This window comes from Notolepis coatsorum (assembly GCF_963971535.1).
Source record: "Notolepis coatsorum genome assembly, chromosome: 15".
In the NCBI taxonomy this organism is placed as follows: domain Eukaryota; kingdom Metazoa; phylum Chordata; class Actinopteri; order Aulopiformes; family Paralepididae; genus Notolepis; species Notolepis coatsorum.
The window spans coordinates 97,763,749-97,782,810 of record NC_140179.1 but is presented as its reverse complement, the minus strand read 5'-3'; the positions used below and the strand labels follow the sequence as shown (position 1 = coordinate 97,782,810).

General features: G+C 43.8%; 2 protein-coding genes across 2 annotated transcripts in view; one reads left to right on the top strand and one right to left on the bottom strand.

Annotated features, from left to right (window-relative positions):
• Positions 1-19,062, bottom strand: part of tmem168a (transmembrane protein 168a) — a 59,978-nt gene that overhangs the window by 20,604 nt on the left and 20,312 nt on the right. The window lies entirely within an intron of this gene.
• LOC311241876 (nudC domain-containing protein 3-like) lies at positions 15,827-16,906 on the top strand (the record flags this gene model as incomplete). The annotated part of the gene is made up of 1 exon (XM_084330817.1): positions 15,827-16,906. One exon carries the CDS (start codon positions 15,827-15,829, stop codon positions 16,904-16,906), a length of 1,080 nt encoding a protein of 359 aa, XP_084186943.1.

The window sequence follows — 19,062 nt, the reverse complement described above, 5'->3', positions numbered from 1 at the left end:
TGCTGAGCGCACCACTCTCAGTAGGGCCTTCCTGTCCTGGGCAGTGCAGTGCAGTTGCCAAACCAGGAAGTGATGTTTTCAGTCAGGATGCTCTCCACAGCCCCACAGTAGAAGGACTGGAGTATCTTCCCTGATACTCTGAACTTCCTTAGCCGTCTTAGGTCGTAGAGGCGCTGCTTTGCCTTTTTTTTTTTTACCAGAGTGGCTGTGTGTGTTGTCCATGTCAGGTCCTCTGTGATGTGGACTCCCAGGTACTTAAAACTGCTCACCCTGTCCACAATAGTCCCATTTATCCACAGTGGTGCATGTGTGTCCTGCTGTGTTCTCCTAAAATCTACGATCAGCTCCTTGGCCTTTTTAATGTTCATGAGTAGGCTGTTATCCCGACACCAGAGTGCCAGGATATCAACCTCCTCCTGGTAGGCCTTCTCGTCAGGGACGCCAAGTATCGATATTTAATTATTCATAATTTGTTTTAATAAATGTGTATAAGGAAGTTGCATTGTTCATTTCAATACCTGTAATAGTACAGTAGTCCACACACACATGTGCATTCAGTTAGGTTGGAATATGACTGTAATACAAACAGTTCAGTTTGTCAGGTACATGCAACACAGATTACAGTGTTTACATCTGCCTGCTTGAGAAAATACCATGTTCTGCAATAAAAATTATTGAAGTGAGATGAACAGACTGAACTTTATTTTATTAGATAAAACATGTTGACAAAGTTTTACTTTGCAGTTGAAACTTTACTTTGCAGTTGAAAAAAGGTAATAAATTCAATTTAAATAAATAATAATAATATTTCGCAATACTCAGCGTATCGCCATATATTTAGTATCGCGATACTATTGCATCGTGACGCAAGTATCGCGATAATATCGTATCGTGAGGTCTCTGGCGATTCCCACCCCTAATATCTATCTATCTATCCATCCATCCATCCATCCATCCATCCATCCATCCATCCATCCATCGTTTGCAGCAACATAGATAGTGTGACAGCAGTATAGAGAAACATAAAAGCATGTCTGTCCTTTAATACAGTATAACCCTGATCTCCTAACCATCACCCTAGTAGGATTATCTTGGGTAAAGGCACAGCAGTGTGACATGCGTTAGGAAGCAGCGACCAACCACTGCTAGGAAAGACATTGACCGAGGGGGTCTGTTGAGTTCATTTGATGTTGCCAACAGGGGCAGTTAAGAGGTTTATATTGTCCTGACTGAAGCACCTGTTTATGATTAGTGTGTGTGTGTGTGTGTGTGTGTGTGTGTGTGTGTGTGTGTGTGTGTGTGTGTGTGTGTGTGTGTGTGTGTGTGTGTGTGTGTGTGTGTGTGTGTGTGTGTGTGTGTGTGTGTGTGTGTGTGTGTGTGTGTGTGTGTGTGTGTGTGTGCGCGTGTGTGTGTGTCTCCACCCTGGGCCATCACTCCATGTTTTGTCTACTTAGCATTTACAAAAATAAACACAAATTCAGCCAAAACCCTGCTCGCAAATTGTAATATGGAATGTTATAAAAAATTGGCCATCCATTCCTTGCAGATTCTGAGATTGGAACCAAGAGCGAAACCCTGGCTCCAGAGAACTCAATATGACCCCTGTCAAATGTATATTGTATATTTTTCAGTTGATAAAAAAAAAGATTCCTTGCAGCAGTATTTAAAAAGTAAAATAATAGTCCATTTTAAACTGAAACAGGACCATGACAATTTAATTACAAGATGAAGACGTAGAAAAACATGTCCTATCACAGTGTAATTTGCAGTGGAAAACCATACTGCCACATACAGTGATACCGTCAAACCTAATATTGTGATATGATATTTTGGTCATATTGCCCAGTTTTGAGACTATATTTAGAAGATGCTGGTCACTCCACCTGGTAGGCTTGCCGTGGTGGTCTGTGATACCAGTGTTACTGTGTTCAGGCTCCAAAGAGTACATTACTTTCCGCCCCCAGCAGTGCATGTTTTATTTTTTATTTTTTAAATAAAACCCATTTATCCTGGGGGGTCCGGGGGCCCTGGTGTGGGGGGTGGGAGTGGGGGAGGAAATGTATTTTGTGGTGTCTGTAGTAATATTATATAAAATTGTATTTAGATTTTTGCATCTGTATTTATTATTTTTGTTATTCTATGTCATTATTAGTATTATTGTGGTGTGAAGTAATGTCTATTATTATTATTATTATTATTATTATTATTATTATTATTATTATTATTATTATTATTATTATTATTATTATTATTATTATTATTATTATTATTATTATTATTGTATTGTGTGTTGTCATGTTTTGTTTTATATTCCATGTAAAAAAAAAAGAAAAAGAAAACCCATTTAGTTTATTTTCACATATCAGTGCTTACATAAAAAAAATATTAAACTGAACGTGTCTGACGGCAGCTATTTGTTAGGTTTCACTTTCACTCACAGAGTAGTTTTAAGTTCACGTGAAGGAGAGAAAGACGCTCTAGACGCGGCACGTTACACGGCGATAAGAGGAGGATTAAACTGCGCAAGAGAGGAGCTCAGAGGGCCGGTCCAGAGCAGCAGCATTATGTCGGCGCAGTATGTGATCAATGCACTACACATTCAGCCATCCATGATGAACAGATAGACAAGTGACGGAAGGTATTACTGTCCGTTTGGTTCTAATAAAAAAAAAAAAAATAACCCAACGTCAACTCTACCGGTACAACAAATGGATACTAGTCATTGAAAATGAATTAAAAAAAGACGCAGAGACGCACACACAGCGGATCAATGTAGCCGCTAAAGACGCTAAACCTGGACCTAAGCCCATCTAATGTGTTGTGATCTACCGGTAGCCTCAGGGGGTCTGCAACTCGAGACTCCAACCACACACACACATCCATGTCTCTCTTTACCTTTCTTCCATCTTTTAGAAGAACAATGTCTGTCCCTCTATCTACATAACATCTCTCTCAGTGATCCACCCCTCCCCAGAGTCCCTCCCCTTCTCCGTTTGCCATCTTTGTGTTTGACCTACAGCTTGCAGGCCAGGCGTGGGCATCAGACACAGACCTGGGGGTGTCTGGCACCGTGTCATTCCTGGAGCGTAAAGTCCATTGCAATATTGCACGAAACAAAAAAGACATTCGAGATTTGGTGGACTTCAAACGCAATGAATGTACTGTATAAAGGGCTGTGTTCTGAGTCCCCTCCTCTACTCCCTGTACACACATGACTGTGTGGCACAGCGGAACAACAACACAATCATCAAATTTGCTGACGACACAGTAGTGGTGGGCCTGATCTCTGCAAACGACGAGAGGGCCTACCTGGAGGAGGTTAAGGTTCTAGCGGGATGGTGTCACGAGAACTGCCTCTCCCTGAACGTCAGCAAAACAAAGGAGATGATTGTGGACTTTAGGAGGTCGGGGGTCAGGGACTACAGCCCCCTCAGCATCGATGGGGAACCGGTTGAGAGAGAACAGTTTTAAGTACCTCTGAGCCCACATATCCGAGGACTTGACATGGACCACAAACATTGACAGTGTTATCAAGAAGGCACGACAACGCCTCTACTTCCTTAGGCGCTTAAGGAAGTTCAACGCAAGTCAGAAGATCCTCAAGAACTTTTACTCATGCACAATAGAGAGCATCCTGACTGGCAATATCACCTCCTGGTTTGGCAATAGCACTGCACAAGACCGTAGCAGACTACAGAGAGTGGCCCGTTCAGCCGAACGCACAATTGGAGGGGGCTTCCCACTCTCCAAGGCATTTACAACAAGCGGTGCATGGGCAAGGCGAAGAGAATAATCAAAGACTCCAGCCACCCAAACAACTGCCTCTTTGAACTGCTGCGGTCAGGCAAGCAATACCGGAGTCTCATGGCAAGCACAGAGACTCAGAAAGAGCTTCTATCCCCAGGCCATCAGGTTGCTCAATGAACAATGATTGCTCAATGAACAAGGCTTGAACAATGAACAATTGTAACAACCATCAAATGTACTCACAGCACACACATCCACACGCACACTTTAAACAAACAACTCACTGCTGCACCCACTTTAGAACACCTAAACACACTTTATATTTATTGGCAAAGAATTTGCACTACAACCCATACCTCATTACACCTTACTGTAAATTGTACCTCATCCCATTTCTGCATTGTACTGTACAGTATATAGTATATTGTATTGTAACTCAGTTACTTTCTACTCTGCATTGTATATATAATATTATATTGAACACTTTTTGTCTACGTACTTGACTTCTATTTTATACTTACTATACTTTTATACTTATCTATTTTATCTAGCACAATCTCTGGAGCAAAACAGAAAAAAGCATTTTATACAAAAGTATTATGTACTGTATGACAACTAATAAAGAAACTTGAACTTGAACTAAAGTAAAAAACAAGATGCTTCCAGACTGTATATGGAGGTTGTTTAAAAGTTAGTATTTTGCACGTTTACAACAACAAAGATTAGAACAAATGCAAAACAAAGATGTGTATCAGTTAAGCTCTTAACACATCCTGCGCCAAAACCGTCGTACAACGTGTTTCAAGGTCATGCTAATTCTGCCATTCCACGGCGTACGACGTTATTGAGATCAAATTTAATTTTTTCGCCATGGTATTCAGAATGCCCTCACGGAGCCTGGTCTGATGCAGTGGGAGCCTGCACAATTCTGCAACGCTTCAATACTGCCGCCTGGTGGATGATCGGCGAGTTACAACCGGAAATGGATCTCTTGTGATCTCGGTGCACCGGGCAAATGCGTCCGGCACTCACATATTGTTGCGGGACTCTAGACACACATTGTGTATATGGATCGCTGCCATAACTCAATAATCGATATGATTTGGGCGTTTATTATGATTATACAAACCGGAAATGGATCTAGGAGATCACCGTCAAATAAGTTTGATCTTTTTCCTCCAGTCTCATCGGCAAACGGTAAGAGGACGCTGACGTCATTTTCAGCGTGAGTGTTTATTATTATTCATGCAAACTGCTCTGATCAATATATCACCCATACTACATAAAGCATTTACTGACGATCAAGGAATTATAAACGACCCCCCCACCGTTCATCCGCGCATTATCAGTCATAACGTTTAGGATCATGTACAGTTGAAATTTTTAATATAACGTGTATCGGCAATAAACGGCAGTTGATAATCTATATATGCGTTTATGCCTATAACTCACGTTCTAGGAATTACTGCAGAAAACGATAAAAACATATTTATATTCTAGACGGTATTTTCGTATGAATCTATGAATGAAAAAGTATAACGTTCCTACATCCTGAACGATAGATAATCGATGTTGAATGGGCCATAGTAATGTCAATTTAGCAATACAATTTAAAAAGTTATAGTCCTGCAAAGAAGGTGAACATCTCCATAGACTTAGACTGGTGGCAGTGATCATAGATTGATGGATAGAAGCGTGGCAGTTAATGTGTTAACTGGCGCCCAGAAAAGTGGCCATTTTTAAACTTGAACTTGAGGACTACTAAGAAATATCACTTTTAGTGCTAATGAAATAGAGTAACATAGGTCTGAACTTGTTACTCACGTTTTTCTGTAGTCATTGCAATATCCTAATATATTTCCCCAAAAATTGCTATGAGCTGGAAAACACCCTGGGTCCATAGCCTGACGTCTTATGTAGTACATGTCCATATTTCATAAAAATCCGTTCAGAAATGAGTGATTTTGGCCACTCATTTGGTCACTGGATTTTGGTAAACTGTGGAGAAAAAATAAAGCTCTCCAGTAAACCATTTCCTCATAGACTTCAATTCATTCTGCGGTTTTTTTCTCTTCCTGTTTTCGCTCGTGACTTTTCACCTAGATCTGCGATTCGCAGAACCCCTCTGTGGGGTATCATTGGAAAGCCCCACTCATTGGCTACGACCCTGTCCAATAATATTCAAGATCGCCAAATGATTGATGGAGCTAGAGCCCCGGGAGTGGTAATAATAATACAAAAAAAAAGCTCTGCCGTGTGCTTTGGTGCATGCCTCATATATCGGCATATAACTCGAGAACCGCTGAGCGGATTTTGTCGCCTGAAAGGGCAATCGACAGGCAAAGTGGTGTGTCGCGCCGGTGGGCAAATCGCCCTCAAGAGGTCCCTGGGCCGGGTCGGTGCCAGTTAAGAGGTTAAAGGAGTTATATTATGGAACCGTTTAAAAAAAAAGAAATAAAAAATGTGTAATACACTAAATAATAGATTACAAAAACAATAATAAGGTGATTAACTAAATGTAAAACTGAGGTATGTTTGAATGATTCAAATAAATCTTTTCGCCCCCAATCTCCCCCTCCCCCTCTCCCCAGTAAACATGATGTGAAGCCCTCCAACAGGTGATTACACTGCTGTGTTCTGATGGTGCTCTGGCCCTCCAGGGGCCCCAGTAAACATCCCTGCATACAGAGCAGCGCCAGCAGCACGTGGGCCGGGAGAGAGAGAGAGAGAGAGAGCCGGGTACCGAGGGGCTAAAGCTGACCGCTGCCTAGCAGGTTAATGACATCGCTCGTGAACACGCGCCGCCGTCCCGACATCCTGGGAGACTCGGATCAATGGGCTGGAGTAAAAAAATATATAATAACAATAATAATAAGCCAGAGGCACTTGACGAGGCCAACGTTCATGTATAACCGCTGTCTTAACTTTGCCCCGTTAACACAACCACGGCCAGGGGTCGCCGTTTACCTTCTGGGTAGAACGCCAGCGCTTTGTTCAATGGGGCGCTTTGTTCACTTGCGAGTGCTTAAAATATATGAAATATTATTATAGCACGCTGTACAGCCCTGATGAGAATAGGACAACAGTAGGCCAACACACGGATAGAGTAGCACAAAGTACAATATAGCACACAGGGGATAGAAGAACACAAGAACAGATACAGGGGGGAAGGGCAAGATACAATTGCATGGGAGTGTGTGAGTTTAAGGCCTCTGCATGCTACAGCAAATTCAAAGCAACTTCAACACAACATCGGCGCGATTTCAGCACGCTTGTTGCAGACAGTCTTGTAGACTGTGTTGCGAGGGCGTTGCGTACCTGTGTCCAAAATCTAATCTAAAGACCCGTTGCGTTGGTATTGCGTAGCAGTGATTGGTTGGTAGTGAATGGGGGCGGGGCTGTCTGTCACTTCTAGTGTTCCTGGCTCGAGACCAAAAGAAAACTTTCAGACAGGAGCTCGAGACCAAAAGAAAACTTTCTGACAGGAGCTCGATAGCTAGTGTATTGTTTCATTACACTTGTTTAATTGTTTGTTTAAAATGAATCAAATGCAGGAACGTATTGCAGAGGAGGTCCGAAAGTACCAACATTTATATAATAGCGGGTCTAAAGACTACAAGGATAGCATTATGACGATGAATTCGTGGAAGGAGATTGGGGAAACAATGGGGATGGACTGGGTTGATGTGGCGATATAACTATATTACACTATATACAAGAACACAAGCGAAAACAAACATAAACAGGGCTATTATTATACTAACGATGTATGGTTGAGAAGGGAAATCCGTTTGTAATTGCTAGAGTGCGCACCTTCGGCTGCCCAAAGTATTCAGGCGGGCTGGGCGCGCTCGAGCCGCACATCCGGGGTACATTTTGTTGCATCATAGGCTGCGCGTTGATTTTGCAGAAGCATAAAGGTAATGTGTCTGCAACACCGTTGCTTTGTCGATGTTGAAGTTGCTTTGAAGTTTCTGTAGCATGCAGAGGCCTTTAGGGTGTGGGAGAATCAGGGTTTATAGAAGGCTAGGGAGTAAAAGTGGGTTTTTAGTCGGGACTTAAATTTCTCTAGCGAGGGGGCAGTTCTGATCTTCAGGGGTAGCTGGTTCCACAGCTTGGGGGCCACAGCCGTAACACTTTCCGAGCCTGTTTGATTAACCTTGATTTACCCTGTTGAATGCCACCATCCACTTCAATGTTAGCGTTAAAAAAAACGCCTAATCTATGTTTTAAATGATGGCTATGTGTCTAATCTGCCCGTCGCTTATCAATGCCTCGTTTGCAGTCAACATTGTCGAAGCGGATTGTTTTTTTATCGGTTCATTTTAGTTTTATAGCGTTTTGAAAAGCCCTCGTTTTCAAGGAAAATATAAAGATTCCATGATAAAAGACATTTACTGGAATATAGAATACACAAAAACGGTCATTTTTCGGCCTATTTATGAATCGTTTTCAAATAAACGCTAGATTATTGATAGTATACGTGTACGTATGCACGCTATAGACGCAAGCTGAAAAATCGATTCTCTTATTTCCTCATCAGCGATCGCGCACAAACAGCCACATCACACATAGGGCAAACGCTGAGATCTCAGCGAATACAACTCTGATTATCCCAAGACTGGTAAAATAGATTCCTTACCTCAGATCAGATGTTCTCCAAAAAGATTATTCCAATTCCTGATCGCCATTCCAAATATCGATCACGCTTATTGATTGATTATTGGCTGCTGTGAATATATATTCCAGGCTGGTTCCCGTCCCGCGACAAGATCTCTCTTGAGCACACTGCTCGCCAGCACAAGGAGCGAGTTGGCTCCCCCCCCAGAGATCTACAGATCCCAGGTCAGTCTAAGCGACTGACCTGCAGTTACACAGGGATAGACGATAGGGGGCGCTTTTTTCCAATCTGAGCTCCTGTAGGGGCTGGTGTACCAACGGGAAACTCGGTTGATGAAATATGAATTCAGATCGCTAATAAAACTACAGGAGGTTCAGTGTCCGTATGGCAGTGGGGAAGAAGCTGTTTTTAAAGCGGGATGTTTTGGTGGTCAGGGAACTGTAGCGCCTCCCGGAGGGCAGCAGCTGGAAGATGTGGTGTGCTGGGTGAGTGGGGTCAGAGATCATTTTTCTAGCTCTTCTTATTGTGCTTTGGCGGTGGAGTGATTCGAGAGATGGGAGGGGGGTACGGATTATTTTGGAGGATTTATTGATTATTCTTTGGAGTTTGTTTTTGGAGTGAGTGTCCAGACTGCTGTACCAAACTGTTATGGAGAAGGTGAGGATGCTTTGAATGATGGCCTGGTAGAAGCGGAGCAGGAGATGTTTTCTGATTCTGTATTTTTTGAGCTGGCGGAGGAAGAAGAGTCCTTGGTTGGCTTTTTTGTGGATGTGGTCTGTGTGGGTTTTCCATTTGAGGTTATTGCTTATGTGGGTGCCGAGAAATTTGAAGGAGTCTGTGGTGATTATGGGTTTGCCGGAGATGGATATGGGGGTTTTGGGGTTTGGCTGGCGTCTTAAGTCGAAGATGATATCTTGGGTTTTTGATGAGTTGAGGAGGAGGTTATCGTCTGTGCACCAGGCGATTGTGTGGTTGATCCGTGTACGGTATTCTGTTTCATTGTTGTCTGTGATGAGGCCTATAAGTAGGGATGCTCGATATTGGCTTTTTTACCGATACCGATATTCCGATATTGTCCAACTCTTAATTTCCGATACCGATATTAACCGATATCAACCGATACCGATATATGCAGGGTTTCCCCGTCCAAAAAACGGAATAATTTCAGGTAATTAATAATTTCACTGGATATATATATAACAAATATTGTTATTGTTTTTTTTCTTTTTTTAACCGATACCGATATTTTCCGATATCACATTTTACTGCCGATATCGGCCGATAATATCGGTCGACCGATAATATCGGACATCCCTACCTATAAGGGTTGTGCATATTTGTAGATTTTGACAGGGTTGTGGAGGGATATGAGCAGGTTGGTGTATAGGGAGAAAAGCCAGGGTGAAAGGACGCAGCCTTGGGGGGCTCCTGTGCTGAGATATAGAGGGTGGGATGTGATGTTGTTTATTTTGACCTTCTGTTGTCTGTTGGAGAGGAAGCTGTGGATCCAGTGATAGATGCAGGGGTCAATGTTCATGTCCAGTAGTTTATTGATGAGTTTGGCTGGGATGATTGGGTTGAATGCGGAACTGAAGTCCATGACCAGAATGCGGGCGTAGGAGTTGCGGGTTTCCAGGTGTTGCAGCAGGTGGGTGGGTTGATTGACTGTGTCTTCCACAGGCCTGTTGGTTCTGTAGGCAAATTGATGTGGGTCCATGAGGGGGGTGGTGCTGGTTTTGAGGTGGGTGAGAATGATGCGTTCAAATGATTTCATTACTATGGATGTCGATGTGAGGGCAATTGGTCTGTAGTCGTTGAGGCAGGAGATATTGTTGGATTTTGGCACAGGGATGATGGTGGACTGTTTGAAACACTGGGGGACTGAACAATTACGGAGGGAGGTGTTAAACATTTTGGTGAAGATGGGGGCCAGTTCTGCAGCACAGTGATGGAGGACAGATGGGCTGATGTTATCTGGGCCTGCTGCTTTATTTTTCTTTAGCCTCTTGAAGGTGGTCCTCACCTCTTCCTCCTGGATGTGGAAGGGGGGAGATGGCAGAGGGGAGGGGGGCGAGGGGGGTGGGGGTGACTGTTCAAATCTTGTGTAGAAGATGTTGAGTTTGTCCGGGAGCTGGTCGTCACTGTCAGGTATGGGGGGGGGGGGGGGGGGGGGGGGTAATTTGTAGTTGGTAATGTCCTGGAGTTTTTTCCAGATGGTTCTTGTATCATTGGTTGTGATTTGTTGTTCTAAGTTGGCGGCATAGTTGGATTTTGCTTTCCTTATTGCAGCCCTTAATTTGTATTTTGCAGTCACATAATGTTCTTTTATTATGTGGGCAGAGTTTTTCTCTTTTCTTAGTTGTTGGATTTCTTTGGTGAACCAGGTTTTATTGTTGTTGTAGAACTTGACCGTTTTTGATGGGATGCATAGTTGTTCACAGAAGTGGATGTATGACGATGTATGTATGGGAGCCAGTGTAGGGAGGCTAGCACTGGAGTAATGCGTTCTCTCTTTCTGGTGCCAGTGAGGAACCTAGCTGCAGAGTGCTGGACCATTTTGAGGCGGGACATGGCTGCTTGACTAATGCCGGTGTAGAGGACATTGCAGTAGTCAAGGCGTGATGTGATGAATGCATTTACTACTCTTTCCAGGTCAACAGGTGAAAGGATTGTTTTTAATTTTATGATGTTGCGGAGTTGGAAAAAGCAGGATTTTTTACAACGGCATTTACCTGCCGTCGAATTTGAGCTCTGGGTCGAAGATTGCGGCATTACGCCCAGGCTCTTGACGTGGGGCTTGAGGTGGATGGAGACACTCAAAGCGCTCCCCACAATGTAGGGTGGAAATTGCCCCCACAGTGTAGCACCAACCTTGGGCTATGCAGGCTCAATAGTAGGGCTGCACGATTAATCGATTTTAAATCGAAATCGCGATTTGGAATGACGCAATTATCAAATCGCAAAACTTTTTTTTTGCATTTATTTAACCAGGAGGTCTCATTGAGATACAAGATCGGTTTGGGAGAGGGAGGTAAGGGGTTTTAGATTGTGTGTTGTGAAGTTTAGACTTCAGAGAGGGAGAGTAAAGTACAGGGGAAAAAAGGTACCGTTGGGTACCGGTATCGATTCCCAGGAAAAAAGAAAAATGTTCAGGCTCGGTGTCCTGAAAAGACCCACCGCGTAGGCCAGATGCAAGCCACATTTTACAATAAACCTCTGTGGGGCTGCTTAAAAAAATATATATTATAATCGCAAATGTAATCGCAATCGCAATATCTGTCAGAAAAAGCGCAATTGGATTATTTCCCTAAATCGTGCAGCCCTACTCAATAGGGAGGTGTAGTCGTTACGTCATTGCTGTTTCCAGCCGGTCCACCATCTTGAATGGTATGTATTTCTCCATTGCCCATTTCTAAATCGTCTCATTTAAAACCAATAAAGCATGAACATTTGCATGGTGTACCTTACTGTGAATATTCATCCACAATCTATTAGCTCAACATGAAAATATTTGCAATTAATCATAAAAAATAATCGCCGAATTGTATTTCAACCAAAAATGCTTAAACAATAAATGTTAAGTGATAGAAGGGAACTCATTTTGTGCAAAAATGGAAAGCTTTTCAATGTTCATGAGGCAGAATTGTTACAATAGCCGATAATCTATTTTCCCCATTGATAAATCCCTATACGGGTGGACCTCGCGGGCGGTCCAAAGTGACGTCAGACTACACCTCCCGGCACACATCACACTGATTGATTGATATCAGCCAATTAAGGGGGGAGGGATGATTAGGTGGCCTTGATGTCAGAGACCTGAGACCTGAGACCTGGAACGTCGGGGGAACCCCCTACTCTACTTCTGCTGGACAACAACAACACCACTTTCCGACAACGGCCTTGACCGGGGCTCGAACTGGTGATGAGTCCGGAGCTCTACTCAAGTCTCGTCAGTTGTCTCTCATTCTCACCAGTCTCAACATGTTTCTGCAGTACTCCTGCCAAGGTATGGACACTGAACTTACAAGGATATACTGAACTCCTCCTAGTAGTGCCGTGTGTCCTTTGCATTGTTTTTTACAAAGGTTGTCCCAACACTGAGAAAATGTTAAATATGTGCATTGTGCCTTTTTCCAGGCATCCCAGACATTGCTAAATGAAATTCAAGGACTTTCAAGTACTTTCCTAAGCACTATTTTTCATTTTAACCCTTTTCTCGCCAATGACATGTTACCACGTCATTCCTCGCCATGCGTAATCTGCCAATGACGTTTTACAGCGTCTTTGAGATCAATATTTCAAATTTCTGTCATGGTATTCATATTTCACCCACGGATCCTTGACTGGTGCTGTAGATCTCCGCTCAACTCTCCAACGCTTCAATACCTCTATCTTCTAGGCGGCAGTGTGTGAAGTTAGGTCAAGCACAATCTGAATTCTTGGCCATGACTAAAGGTGTGCCACAAGGTTCAGTTTTGGGTCCTGTCCTTTTTACAATTTATATTAATGATATTGTTTCTTCTTTGTATGGATGTCATGCCCATTTTTATGCTGATGACACAATTGTGTACTGTATTGCAGACTCTGTACAGCTGGCCTTTGAGAAATTACAACTTTCCTTTTATGCTCTACAGCAGTGGTTCCCAAACTGTGGTGCGTGCACCCCTCGTGGTGCGCGAGCGCCCTCTAGGTGGTGCGTGACATGAAACTGGACTTCTGAGTTGTTTTGGTGAGTTACTTTTGTCAAAAGTCAAAGTCGGCTTTATTGTCACCTCTCGTAATGTGCAAGACATACAGAGAAATTAAATAGCATTTCCCCCTTCCCACAGTGTATATATAAAGAACACGATCTAATATAAACATAAAGTAACATATATAGTATACTATAAACATAAAATAACATATGGACAGTATACAGGACTATATACAATGTAGACAGTAGCTAAAAAAAAGTTAATGTATGAGTGAATGTAAATATAGAGGTAAACGAGAACTTTTAGCAGCATGGTAGATGGTACATAGTAAGTATGAATAATAAATAATGGCAGTAAAATACAATAATGGCAGTAAAGTGGCAGTGAGATGATGGATATGGCAGTAAACTAATATATGATGCACACTAAGATAAACTAAATAATGGCAGTAAAGTGGCAGAGGGGTAGTCCAGAGTCTGTGGGGGGCAGACTATAAGAGAGGAGTCCAGATTCTGTGGAGGCAGGTAAGGGGGGGGGGGGGGGGGGCTGGGTGTGTGTGTGTGTCAGTGGGGGGGGGGGGGGGGGGGGGGTGTTCTTAGTCTAGGTTCTGTGGTGGCAGAGTAGAGGAGGGGAGAGCTGGGAGAGAGTTGAGCTTCCTGAGAGCCTGGTGTATGAAGCTGTCTTTCAGTCTGCTGGTCCTGCAGCTCGGAGGCTCCTCATTCTCCTCCCGGAGGGCAGGAGAGTGAAAAAGCGTTGTGAGGTTGGTCATTATTATGCATAGTCTGGGTGGTCATTATGTGTATGTGTATGTGTGTGTGTGTGCGTGCGTGCATGTGTGCATGCGTGCGCATGTGTGTGTGTGTGATAAGACTGGGGGTCCAGACCTATAATCATAAGTGATTGTAAGTCTGGGTGGTAATTTTATTTATTTTGAGTACTTAACACCCATTAGAGACTAAAGGAAAATAAAATAAATGAATAAGGGCAAAACATATTAGGCTTGTGGTCATTTTAATGAGGACAGTGGCAGATGAGCCTTGATGGAGGGGACAGGGACAGTCCACCAAAAAAAAGGGGGGGGGGGCTGCGCTGGGGAGGGGGTCCCACATTGTCCCTCACAAACATACCATTTGTCCCACATTTGTTTTATTGGGATCTGGTCACCCTAAATAGAATATAAATACTTTAATCCTCTTTCATTGGGATATCCTCTTTCATTAGTCTACCGTAATTCCTCTAATAGTAACCCCGGCTTGTATTTGTTTCAACTGTAGCGGGTACCAGGCTTGTATTAGGAGGAGGCCTGTATAAGAGGGAGGCCTATATTTCAAATTTTCAAACGGATCATAATGAATAAATCAACATTTTGTGTCAGTTTGAACCCAGTAAAATGTACTGGGTTCATTTATTGAAACCAAGTACTGTATGAAATAGTAAACAGTGCAATTACAGGTGGTCACTGGTCATTTCAACGTTTTCAAAGTGAAATCAAGTAACTAGCTCAGTATGCAGCTCAGTATATTAGTAACCCGGCTTGTATTAGGAGGCCGGCTTATAATTGCTTAGCTCAAGAGCGCACCCGGCCATTAATAGAGACCCGGCTTATATTTGAGACCCGGTTACTATTAGAGGAATTACGGTATATTGACCACATCCTTAGGCTGCGGCCCCTTTTTGTATCTTTTGAACCGTTTGTCAGAGAGACAATACAGACCCTCTCCCGTTGGCCGGCGGTGCACAGGCATCACCCAACTCTTTCACAATTTCCCTGCGTGGAATTGTCTATTTTTTGTCTATTTGTCTAATTGTCTATTTTTTTTATTACATTTTTTTCATTGAAAACGAGGGTTTGGTTTGAGGATGATTGAGGGGGATTTGGTTTGATGATGTGGAATTTTTTTTTTTTTTTTTTTTTTTTTTTTTTTTATAATTTTATTAAATACGAAGGTTTGAACGTCTGTTCGAAAAACCCTGACGAAGTTTGAATCACTTTATTCAAATTGATGGTCTATTATGACATCATACTGTGACATCACAACGGAACATGTTTGAGTGACATTTGATTAATATAAATAATATGTTTGGTAAGGCTGTCCCCAACGCCTGTTTTTGGGACCCAAACCTCATCAGGGTTCCTCGAATGGACGTTCGAACCTTCATTTTTAATAAAACAATTACATTTTTTTTTTTTTATATATTATTTTTTTTCTTTTTTTATCCTCAAACTAAATCCTCAGTATGATGTCATAATAGACCGTTCTAGAACATTGTGATATCACAGTATGTCATAATAGAACATTCTAGAACATTTGTGATGTCACAGTATGATCTAATCAAACATTCTAGAACATTTGTGATGTCACAGTATGTCATAATAGAACATTCTAGAACATTTGTGATGTCACAGTATGATGTCATAATCAAACATTCTAGAACATTTGTGATGTCACAGTATGATGTCATAATAGAACATTCTAGAACATTTGTGATGTCATAATCAAACATTCTAGAACATGTCATTTGTCTATATATATATTCAACAATTCTCTCAGAAAATCTCATTGTGCATCTTGACACAGGACTGAACAGTACTGAACAGATAGACTAAACAACATATTGAAGCCTGCATTTCTCAACCAAGGTGCCTTGCCTACCGTTTTGCTGTGGAAAGAGACAATACAGAGACAATACAAACCCTCTCCCGTTGGCCGGCGGTGCACAGGCATCACCCACACAATTATCAATTATTAATCGCATTGCAATAATGGCGTCGCCACTGGAAATGACCGAGATGTATGACAACGCGTTGCTAGGCATCCTGCAGCATGTCGGGAACGTACAGAACTTTCTGCAGGTTTACTTCGGCTTTCTGTACCGCAAGACCGACTTCTACCGCCTGCTGGCGGCTCCCAGCGACCGCATGGGGTTTCCTCCAGGAGTGGCAGAGAAAATGGTCCTAAAGACGTTCCGACTGTTTGAGCGTGTGGCGGAGCAGGACCGAGACGGGAAGCTGAAGGAGCTTCAGCAGAGAGAGGAGGAGGCCAGAGAGGAGGCCAGAGCTGTGCCCCCCGCGGAGCAGGAGCTGGAGATCCAGGCGGAGCCGCAGGAGGAGGCTGCTGCCCAGACGCAGAGCTCACCTTCGGATGCTGCGGCGGCCGTGTTTGTCTCCGACCGGGCGGCCGGTGGCTCTGAGCCACGGAGCAGCAGGCCGGGCCGAGCGGCGCAGCGAGGCCAGGCGTCTGCAGCAGCAGCCGGTACAAAACCAGAGAATCAGGCCCAGTTCCAGGAGAACCCAGAGAGTTACAATGGAGCGGTCCGGGAGAACTACACCTGGTCTCAGGACTACACTGATGTTGAGATCCGTGTCCACGTCCCCAAAAACATCGTCAAGGGCCGACAGGTGTGCGTCAGCATGCAGAGCAGCAGTGTGCGTGTGTCTCTGACGGAGGGCGCTGTAGAGCAGGTCCTCATGGAGGGAGAACTCTCTCACAAGATCAACAAGGAGAACTCTCTGTGGAGCCTGGAGCCTGGACGCTGGGTGGTCCTGTCTCTCAGTAAGTGCGGGGAGGTCTGGTGGACCGCGGTGTTGAAGGGGGAGAAGGAGATCGATTTGAACCAGATCAAAAGGGAGCGCAGCAGGGCAACGTTGGACGAGGAGGAACACGCCGTTCTGGACAAACTGACCTTCGACTACCACCAGAAGCTCCAGGGCAAGCCACAGAGCCACGAGATGAAGGTGCACGAGATGCTGACGAAGGGTTGGGACGCAGAGGGCTCGCCGTTCAAAGGACAGCAGCTCGATCCGTCCATGTTCGACATCCCGTCCAGCGCCGTGCAGTTCTGAAACTCCGGTGCAGACGCCCCGATGACCAACGAGCCGAGCGGCAGCGGCGGATGACGGGACGATCGCAGGACTGTCGACGAGTGCAGCCAAAATGTACCTGCCAATTAGGGCTGGGCGATATGGCCTAAATATGATATCACAATATTTTCTGACCTTTCGGCGATACACGATACACATCACGATGTTTTTCCTTTTTTCCCCAAACAATAAAAAAATTTATGAAACTACTGTATATTTGTATGTCTCTAAATGTTTTGATGAATTGAAAATGAAGGAAAGCCGAAAGTCTTTTTTCATAAGTTTTGCCTTATACACACAAGAGAAAGGGAAGTTATATTCCAGATGTGAGCAGGGTCTTTTTATTGGCTACGACAAGAACAGCCCAGCTTATCTTGTGTACTATCCAGACAGAGAGAAGGTCAGAAAACACAGGTTAGTGAAATTCACAAAGTAGGCCTGTCCCCGACTAAGGATTTGTATGGTCGACTTTGACTTTTGATTGATGGATAGGCCTACATCTTGACTCTAGTGTGTGAAATCCTCTTGCAGTGCCTCTGTGCCCGTTTTCTTAGGCAGTTAGCCTCGCTGGTACTGTATGTGCGCCATCTTTGCTTTTGGAAAGGATGATTTATTAAAAAAAAGAATATATATATATATATATGATTTTTTTCTTTTTGACAAACGAGAGAGCCAAAGAAAAAGGAACACAGACACATGGATCACACATTGGATGTCAGTACAGAGAGGTGCAGTTACACCCCAGGGTCCTTGAAAATGAGGGAAATGATGATGAGAAAATGGGAAGTGCATCGGGTCAACGTGTTCAAAGTAATGTTTCTGAGGCTGAATGTGAACTGAGAGTCGGGGTAGAAGGAACCCACCTAGAGTTAGGAGAAAGCCAGTGCGCTTCCAGGATTACGTGACTGAGGATACAGCAGACAGACTGGTATAGAGCAGTTTGTGACATACCACAAAATGACCAGGATGACGGTCAACCAAGTCACGTCAGTGGGTATGCGATGAATGATGAAATGCAGTCACTGAAAGAGAACGATACATTCAAGATCACCCAGTTAGTTGCCACCAGGCAAAAAGGCAGTGTGGGGTAGAATAGAATAGAATAGAATAGAATAGAATAGAATCAGGGTGGCCAGACGTCACACATTGCGCGTGGATTGTACAGCATCTCTTGTCTCTTTTCACACGTCACGCAAATTGAGACCATGTCCCGCATGATTGGTTGTCTAACGTTGTCTAACGTCCCCCCCCCCAGCCAATGTGAAGAACCTCTATGCGTCGCGGTAACGTTACTAGTATCTGACCGCGAGTGACACCGCGTCCTGTACATCCAGGCGACATGACAACAAGTCCCAACGCTGTCGCGCGCGGAGGGTCCGTTTCGAGCCTGGCGGGACAAAACCAGGCAACTTGGGATAAACGCGCGCTACGGATCAGATCAGTTCCACACGCTGCTGTTATCTCCGCTGCTCGGCACGAGAGAGAAGACCGCTTGGTCCAAATTTGAAAAGGGGAAAACAATCCCAAACGGTTTAGATTGAAAACGAATAATAACAATTATTCGAAAGACCCTCACCACCCCCAACAACAGCCTGTTCAAGCTGCTGCGATCAGGCAAACGCCTGCGAACACCAGCAACTAGGACAGAGAGACTTCGGCTCAGCTTCTTCCCCCAGGTCATCAGAGCCTTGAACACTGAACTCTCCACACACAAGCACACAGAAGCACACACACAACACACACACTGTACACGCTCACACACTAGCAGCCACTTTAACATGAGCACACACACACTCATGCTGCACACGCTCACACTTATGGTCACTTTACAAAAGGAAAGGTCACTTTAAGAATAGTATAGTGCAGTGGTTCCCAAACTGTGGTGCGCGCACCACAAGCGCGAGCGCCCTCTAGGTGGTGCATGACATGAAAAGGCTAATGGTGGTAAAAAAAAATTATTTCATAAAAATCTTAGTCAAACCTTTAGTATTATGGATATTAAACATGCTGGCAGAGTACATGCATCCATGTTGTCGTGAACATTTTAATTAAATAAAGAAATTCCCTATCCATAGTCGCCGTGGGAAGAGATAAAATAAAAAATAAAATCTGTGCACGGAGACCAGCAACTATTTCTT